General features: G+C 41.1%; 2 protein-coding genes across 2 annotated transcripts in view; both read right to left on the bottom strand.

The window, feature by feature from the left end:
- Positions 1–3,364, bottom strand: part of dpysl2a (dihydropyrimidinase like 2a) — a 16,265-nt gene extending 12,901 nt beyond the window's left edge. The window contains exons 1-4 of the mRNA XM_013909880.1: positions 3,011–3,364; positions 492–580; positions 218–402; positions 6–46 (exon numbers count right to left, since the gene is read on the bottom strand). Of these exons, the coding sequence (XP_013765334.1) occupies positions 6–46; positions 218–402; positions 492–580; positions 3,011–3,052 (357 nt within the window). The 5' untranslated portion in view covers positions 3,053–3,364. The remainder of the gene's footprint in view (positions 1–5; positions 47–217; positions 403–491; positions 581–3,010) is intronic.
- Positions 3,365–4,318: 954 nt separating this feature from the next.
- bnip3la (BCL2 interacting protein 3 like a) lies at positions 4,319–8,545 on the bottom strand. The gene is made up of 6 exons (XM_005729457.1): positions 8,399–8,545; positions 7,049–7,319; positions 6,874–6,955; positions 6,682–6,788; positions 6,423–6,572; positions 4,319–6,123 (listed from the first exon to the last, which is right to left on the bottom strand). Exons 1-6 carry the CDS (start codon positions 8,448–8,450, stop codon positions 6,075–6,077), a joined length of 711 nt encoding a protein of 236 aa, XP_005729514.1. The 5' UTR covers positions 8,451–8,545; the 3' UTR covers positions 4,319–6,074.
- Between the last annotated feature and the right edge of the window lie 221 nt (positions 8,546–8,766).

The raw sequence follows: 8,766 nt of genomic DNA, 5'->3' as shown, positions 1-8,766 counted from the left end.
AAGGCAGCAACCAGGCTGACGCCAGGCTCCGGCACCACATGGTCAACTATAGAATACAAACAAGCAGGTCTGATTTCATGTGCACAAGCAAACTGTTAAATTAAATCATACGCTTGATGGCATTCACATCTGCAATGTCATAATCCCCAAAACAACATCGCTGTATGTGTAAACTGGCTGAAAATACACGAGCAAGTCTGTCTGATGTGTCACATACTGATCATGGTTGTCCCCCCAGCCAGGGCCGCCCTGGTACCCTGGTAGAAATCATCCGCAGCCACCATGCCTCGGTCAGGCATCTGGAATCGGGTGTGCACGTCAATACCCCCGGGCATCACCATTCTTCCATGAGCCTCAATGATTTTAACTCCACCAGGAACAATAAGGTTGTCTCCAATTTGCCTCAATGAGACAAACAAAAAGAAAAAAAAATCAGGCATAAAGAAGTGAATGAAGTTACAAAAAGCAAAAGCAGAAAAAGAAGGACTTACTTGATGACTCCATCTTCCATGTAGATATCAGCCAAAAACGACTGATCATCGTTCACTATCTTCGCCCCTTTGATCAGAAGGCGGTCACTCTGAAAGGATGAGACAGCATTTTCTCAGCATTAGCTAAACCAAGCAATAAATATTTTATTTTAACTTCCAGCAGCCAGCAGTTTGATCCATGACTCAACAGAAAATCTTTTACCCACAAACACAGTTTTAGAAAAGAAGAGTGACCGAAGCTAAAGCTGTGAATATTTCCCAGATTGCTCAAAGCCTCATGCAAAGCATGGTTTGATCCATACCAATCCTCAACCTGTCTACATGATGACTAGGATTAATTTAGTAGACTTATTCATGCATAACAGACACATCATTTGAAGAGAGGGAAAGATTCTTAGCGCAGGCTCTTGAGTGACACAATTACCTCCACCTGAATGAGATGAAAGGAAAGCATAACAGGCTGGCCTACTTCTCCTAAAGGCTTTCTGGGGTCTCCGAAGATATAAAAAAAACGTTTTGCAGCAAAACTCACAGCAGGAAACACTCAGTGTGTCCAGCTTTACAGACTGCAGGAAGCATTAAGTGTACAGGGCATGGCTGACATGATCTCACAAACCACTGCGCTGACATAAGTGGGTCATTTAACCTGTGTCCTTTCTGTGCCCGAGTGGTCAGCAGTTAGTGTACTGAGCTTGCGGTATACACATACAATATCAAATGTAGTCCTCAACTTCCAAAATGAATGTGCCAACATCTAAATCATATATCAGATGCTGATCATTACCATAAACTCCAAAATAAGAAAAAGCAATATCTTCATCTTTTATGCATCAATTATCAGACAATTACCACACAAATATATTGGGTAGCCAGAATCGAAACTATCGGAAATATTAGCTATTTGCTGATCCATCGTTTCAGCATTTAGAATCACGGATATGTTAACGTTAAAAAGCAAAGAGGAGATGAAAGAAACACCCTTCAATTATTTGTTTGCATAGTTTGTCCAACAGATGGCGCTAAGGAACTTCCCTCCTGGCAACGCATCCTTAAAATGCACAAAAAGGGTACTCTGTTTCACCTTGGTGTGTCTGAAAGGAAAACTATATCAGAGGATATACCATAACTTTAAGTCATTGTTTTAAATAAAAAGCATTTGTTTGACCCTAATCTTAGTTTTGTGTTTTGTTTTTTAATTAAAGACAAAAGTCGTTGGCATGTCTCTTTTAATATTACTGTGTAATAACCATGAATCAACTATTAACAGACAAATTCTGGATATTGATGGATATGACACAGTTAGAGATTACAAAGAAAATTTTAAAAAAGACCTATACAAGAGCCAAACTCTATAAAAGAACACACAGCCTCAATCAAAATCAAGCTGTGCGACAAACAACTGCACCTCAATATGGTGCTAGCAGAGGTTAAGTTGCTGTGAAACTCTTAAGGCACATTCTTCAAAGGACTGCTATTATTCCTGCTTTAGTGTGCTTTGAACAAATTCAGCTAGTGCTTTTCAGACTAACCTTGGCATTTTGTTTAAAGCTTTGCAGAGTGAAACTATCTAGTTCATTCACTCCAGACTAATAGGTGGTGTTGTACTGAGTGTGAAAGCCTGGGAAAGGCTGGCTGTAGAGTTGCTGCTGTCTGCATGGCGTGTCTGGGATGTCAGACTCGTGTGTTTATGACCCTGGATCGACCTGCGAAGGACCTGACAACCATCTGTATGAAACACAGCCAGTACATAAAAGATTTTGATGTGATTAAGTGATCAAACATAAAGCTGCTGAGTCTATATGCTGCAGAATCAGCCCTCTTGCTGCATGATGAAAGCATAGGGTTTGGATGGGAGCTGTGCAATGACCTACTTTGCGAGTGAGGTTTTACTTCTTTTAACTATCACAGCAAGCCTGCTGCATTCCCCCTAATGATTATGTGTGGTCTGGGTGAAGAGCTGCACCATAAATCAAAGCAAAATTAATGTATATTAGCAAATCAGGATCTGTAGCAATATTTGACTGAATATGAATCAGGATTTTTTTAAATCCATAAACAAGAAAGAAAGACAACAAAAAAACACATAGTCCGCTGAAGAGGGCAGGCATGGTGTATGCTGGAGGATAGAAGGTGGAAGATGAAAAACGACACAGTGAGGGAATCTGTGTCTAAACCTGTTAACTACACCCTTCAGGCTGAGGATGCTCTGAGAGAATAAGGGCTAATAATGGCAGCTAAGTGACCTGATCTGAGTATTCATTACAGAGAAAAAATTGTAAGACCCAGATTTCAAATGAGGAATTGTTAAAAGGCTTGCACACTAGCTGGTTACCATCCCAGGCTGTCGGTATGTGGAGCTGGGCTGCTGCTGCTGCTGCTGCTGTTGACAGCGTCAGTGTAAATGGATGGATAAGCGCTGGCTAGCTTTTGGTCTAAACTGTGAAGCTCACCGTACCCTTTATACACCCTTTATACACCTCCACTGCAGGACAGATATGATAAAATGAAACAAAACTCACTGTAATTCGTGGGATGTTCTTCTTTCCTTGGTACCCCGACATTTTGAAGCTCTCTCCGACACGGGTGCCCCCTGCCTCTTGGCTAACGCTAGCTAGCGAGACTGGAAAACCTCAGCTGCCAATGAAAGGATGAATGGATGCTCCGCTTGTTGGCCAGTCGACGCCCTGAGAGAACAATGCCTCTGTCTGAAAATGTCTCTATATATGAAGTCAAGTTCGCAGCGTGCGGCCTAAAAACAGCAGCCTAAAACGACAAGTTGTACCTCTGTCTCGCACTCGTAGACCTTGATTCACTCCTATAACGGGTCCCTGAAACCCAGACGAGCTCGAAGGAGAGGAGGGCCACAATGAGGAACGGCGCATGCGCACTGCCCCGCCCTGCTCTGCTTTAGCTCCATGTTTCTGTCCTGATGTGATACATGCAGTTTGAAGGCGAAATATGTTTTGCACAACCTGTTAGATCAGACGGACACGTCAGGGGATAAAAGGAGTACTTTAACAAAAAGATTAATCTCCTGATCTAGAAGTTGAACAGTTTATACAACTGCTCATATGAAAGGCTACTCTTCTCACAACAGCATTTTGGCACTGGATTTACAGTTTGTGACATACCATGCATTGATTGTTGTATGGATAAACTTTTGATAACTATAACCAGTAGAGCTACAGTGGGGGAAATAATTATTTGATCCCTTGCTATGTTTGTAAGTTTGTTTACTTGCAACAAATATGAAGAGTATCTCATTTTTATGTCCCCCTCCTTATGTCCCATGGCTCATGTACAGACTCGTCTGAAGTTCTCCAGTTTGTCAGCGAAAATTTGGGAGAAAGCGCTGTGGTCAGATGAAACCAAAATTCAGCATTTTGGCATGGTTGAGGAAGCAGAGTATGATCCAATGAACACCAACCCCACAGTCAAGTACAGGGGTGGGAACATTATGGTTTGGGGCTGTGTTTCTGCTGACAGTACAGGATTACTTCATCTCATTGAAGGGCCACTGGGGCCATGTACCATACCGTCTTGGACGACTACCTTGTTCCTTCCATTTCTATGTAAGTGAGCAAACTTACAAATTCAGGAAGGGTTAAAATAATTATCATCTTTACAGTAAATCTACAGACCTTATACTGTATGACATCTTCCAAACTATCTGACAGTGTGTTTCTTCACCGCTGTTATTAACAGTGCACTAAAGAGTAGAAATGCTAATAAAAAGCACAACTATAACCCTATCTTTTATAAAAATTAAAACGTCCACATTCATGAAGATCATCTGAAACCTCTTTAAATGAACTACTAACAACAAATGAGGAAGCAACAGACATTTTATTTTGGATTCACACACATTCACTTTCATCCTTATTACGCTGAGTGCTTTGTTTAATGGTGATGAAATGTAAATGACTTCCAAAGACAGCAGCTGCATTTGTTTCAGCCTCTGTATTCAGTACAAAGTCCATTCAAGTTTTAACACACTGCTCACTATTCAGCTGTGCAGAAAGCCCATTATGATGATATGTGCCTTTTATACTTGAAAAATGAATTCAATTCTATGGATCTCTATTTACTTCCTTTGTATTTTCTTTTCACATCAGCCACTGTATACAGTACAAACTTTATATTCCAAAAATTCCAAGTATTGCACACTTATCAACTGTACATAAATCTGTTTTCACATGCACAGTTTAGGAATTAGTACGAGTGCTTCCAAACCAACACAGCCAACAGCCAATACTGTAAGTTATAGCCAATTTTTCCATATTGTTATGGTCTGATCCATTTACAGACACTGACAGAATAATCCAGTCAGCATATCAGCATCAATATACAGAAATGCATGCATTTTCTCCAGAAAATAATTTCTTTAAAAGGTACACAGACACTGTACGCTAGATGAAATTACTGTACAGTGAAATCCAGATTAAAATCTGATAACACTTTTAAACGAGACCCCCCTAGAAACCCCTTCTTCCTCCTCCGTGGCGATCCTTTCTGCCACTGAAGCTTCAATTAAACGACAGCAAAAACACATTACTTACACTGCCACGATGCATGAGATATAATACGCATTAGTATCACTGTATAAACAGATTATACAATGTCGGAAAGTATCTATTACAAGGGGCAGATCACAGCTTAAATTAATTTTTCACATCTACATCTTTAAATACCTAAACATATAAGAAAATGTAAAAAAAAAAAAAAAAGTCTCAAGATAAATCACCGATGTGCAGTGGTGAAGCATACAAATTTGGCACTTTGCCACTGATGCTATATTATGTGTTAAAGAAGAAGATATGTAGGCAACAAAACAAATAAAAATAGCATATGGCCTGGTATACTGCGTTCCAGCCTTTAGGTTGCCACTATTATAGCATATTCCAACTATTTCTGTAAAATTCTGGAGCTACATACAAGATAAATGTTTACGCTTTCCAACCTTCAGAACAAAAAAGCTTTTAAACCCTCTGCGGTCAAAAAGATATAACTTCTATTATTAAAAATGTGTGGAATTTAAAAACTGATCCCACAGTGCAGTACCCCGTCCCCCTACTACAACCACGCTTTCACTGCACCTCTAATGTTAAGCTCAATAAGTTAAGGCGATTCAAGTCCCTTTTGTTCCCAGAGCCGATTAATTAGTTTCTTGCAGATATTAATTACGAAGGCAACAGAGGACAGACGCAGTCCAATTTCTTGTAACTTAACAACAAGGCAAGTAAAGAAACTAAAACCCTGAAGCAACTTCATCTGAAATTCTCTTGTCTCGTATTTTTTAGTCGAACAGACGACGAATACTTTTCAGGCGGAACAGACTTTGTTACCTACTGCATTCAAATTTGTGACAACTGTGTGTACAGTGTTGTCCTCGGTCAAAATCTGATGGAGCGCAACCACGGTTACATCATGTGTACGACTACATCTACGATGCAATATAATTTTTAATGGTGATCGGAAGGGAAGTGCGGGTGTACAACAGATGCAGAGAGAGAGCTTGACCACACGAGGATGGCTGAGTGACTTGGAGAAGGGAGAACATCTAGGCACTGCTTCATTTTCTACTCAGTAGGAGCTGGTGGCGGCTGTTGCAATTCTCTTCCCAATGTACACTCTGGGAAAGAGGAAAAAGGGAAAAAAAGGAACAAAACTGAGTCAGTTTGGAAAAAAGGAAAAGAACAATAATATTTTGCAACAGTACTAGATAAATGATGATGCTCATTTATAACAAGTGATAGATTAAAATTAAGGTATACACTTTTATAAACATAACATGGAAGCTGTCTTTTTGAACGGCTATAACTTCTAGATATGATTGTTGCAGACAAACATATAATTAGGGCCACTTGAGAAAACTCCAGCTGGTGTAACAAAAAGCTCAGCAATGGTAGAGATGCGTGACTTTTGACTTACCCAAGCCCAAGAGCCAGGATGTGCGAGATGAGTAAGGAAGGGATAAAGACTTTGAGAAACTCGGCAGAGAAGATGCCGCCTTTCTTCATGACTCCACTCTTTCTCATACTTAGAGAAACGGAACGTCGGGGGTGCCTAAAGTGGAACTCTCTGATAGGAAAAATCAAATGACAGGTTATTTAAAAAAAAGAAAAGAAGAAAAACACAGCTAAAGACAGTCTCCTGACATATCAGTAAGTAGCTCTGAAAGCCTGGTTACTTTGGTGGAATGTTTTCAGGTCTGCTCGACCAGTCAGCAACCCAGTCTACTTCTTTGTTCATCAAAATGTCTTCCTCTCTGTCCTTCTCTGCAAAATCTTCCTCTGACTGCAAATATAAAAGATGAAGCGATTAGATCAATGAAAAAGACTTTAAAGGGTCTTAAACTTTAGAGCTGAATACATAGCTTTACCTGACTACCTCTTGGGCTGGACATTTCCACATCAAATGTAATCTGACCCTCATCCTGCTCTGGACTTGGTGGCCTGTGAGGGCTTAATCAACATGTTTGGAGTAAGAAAAAAAACTTCTCAATAACAAACACACATATAAGGCCTTGAAGACCAAAAAATGACTTTTCTTCCTACCTATCGCAGGAGGAGTTACTTGGGCTGGATTCGTGTTGTGCATCCAGGAGGATCTTTTCCATGTCCCCGTTGTGGATAGAGGAGGACGATGGCACATGCTCTAGTCCTCCAATTAGGGTCTCATCACTTTCAGGCACCACTTCCAAGGTCTGCAGAGTTTGACTCATACCAGCATTTGCGTTTATTTGGTCTGCAGCAGGTGGTGTTAGCAGGTTGGTCTGCCTCCCCTGGGCCCCTGTATTCCCATTTAGCTCCAGCTCCACCCAGGACCCTTTGTAAAATAAAGATCAAGAGGACACAAGGAAGGTAAGCTTGCTGTGATAAGGCACAAACCTCGCAGCTGATTACACAGCACATAGAGACACACCCTCAAATGGAAACAGCTGACCTACATTTTCTGCACCGCTGATTCTGCGAATTCAAATGAACCGCCTGTGCACCGCATCCATGATGGCACGCATTTCTTTGTACCACTGCCCCATAAACAGCCTGCACTCTTTTTTTTAATCAGCAGACGGAAGGGTGTTGCGTAATCTCTCGGAGCCTGCGGGTTTGTGTGAGCGCACAACGTGACAGCGTGAGACGCCCTTTCCCGAAAACAAAGCATGGTGTATTTGTTTGGTTCGCGGATGGACATAAAAAATAATAGATTGCACATTTACAGAAGCATTTGCCATCAGTGTTGCTCCCATGCGAGGTCTTGCATAACTACAGAGAGCGCAGGGTGAGACAGTTTGCCCAGACATGTCGCTGTTCCAGCTGTGGTGCTGCCACGCATGACGAAGAACATCCCGAGAGCTAATGTGATGGCGCTTTAGTCGCTTGAAGTGCGAGCACACCTTAAGTGTTGTTTTAAATGTTTTTAGCTGTTTGCCTGCATGCAGTTGGGTAAAAATTGCGACCACTGCCTTCGGTTAGATTTGATGTATAATCAAAAGTGCAAAGGGCTTTTGAGTAAAGAAGTAGCTTGCCCACACAAAAATATACGGCCCATTATAGGAAAATAATAATTTAACAAAAAGGAAGTTACAAAAATTCCCCAAAATATTCAGTGTTTTGCCTCAAAGTTGTTTTCGTTGCTATTGAAGCCCACCTAGCTTCAATCTTTGTACATGATTGGCCAGTAACGCGTCCATCAAAGCTTTTCTAAGACGCTATTGGCTCATTTGAGGTGACGTCAAACAACATACCCCCGCCCCTCCCAGTCGACGAGGAAATTCCACCCTCGATATAACTTTTACAATAAAACCTTCGCAGTAGCGGTATTTTTCACACACACAAGCGTCCATTACGAACATGTAAAGTAACGACTACGACGTGGAGCCGGGAAAACCCGAGGACGGTACGTACCCTGAAGCCCGGGCTCTTCGTTATTGTTTTGTTGAGCCGTCGCGGTGGACATGTTGACTATCCTGTTTTAGCATTCAACATGACACGCAGACAAACTTCCAAGTGCGCAGGCGCTAGATCTGTCCAGAGTCCAAACAGACAACAAAGGCTGGCTCTAGATCAGAGATGGCGTTTTACTTTTTCCCCCACCTTTTGGTTACGTTATTTAAAAGCTGATTTGAATAATTTACACAATTGCAAGATTTAAGAAAATAGAGATGTTTCTTTTTTCCTTTTTTGGGCGTGAGGGAAAGTAAAAAAAATATTTCTACTAAAATGAAGTCCCACTGTATACACAGAAATCAGTTCTCTGATAGCATCCGGTGTAT

Source organism: Pundamilia nyererei, unplaced genomic scaffold (assembly GCF_000239375.1).
Source record: "Pundamilia nyererei isolate P.nyererei 1_Seehausen unplaced genomic scaffold, PunNye1.0 scaffold00033, whole genome shotgun sequence".
Classification (NCBI taxonomy): Eukaryota; Metazoa; Chordata; class Actinopteri; order Cichliformes; family Cichlidae; genus Pundamilia; species Pundamilia nyererei.
Note: the sequence above shows the minus strand (reverse complement) of the source record. Positions and strands in the feature narration are given on the sequence as shown.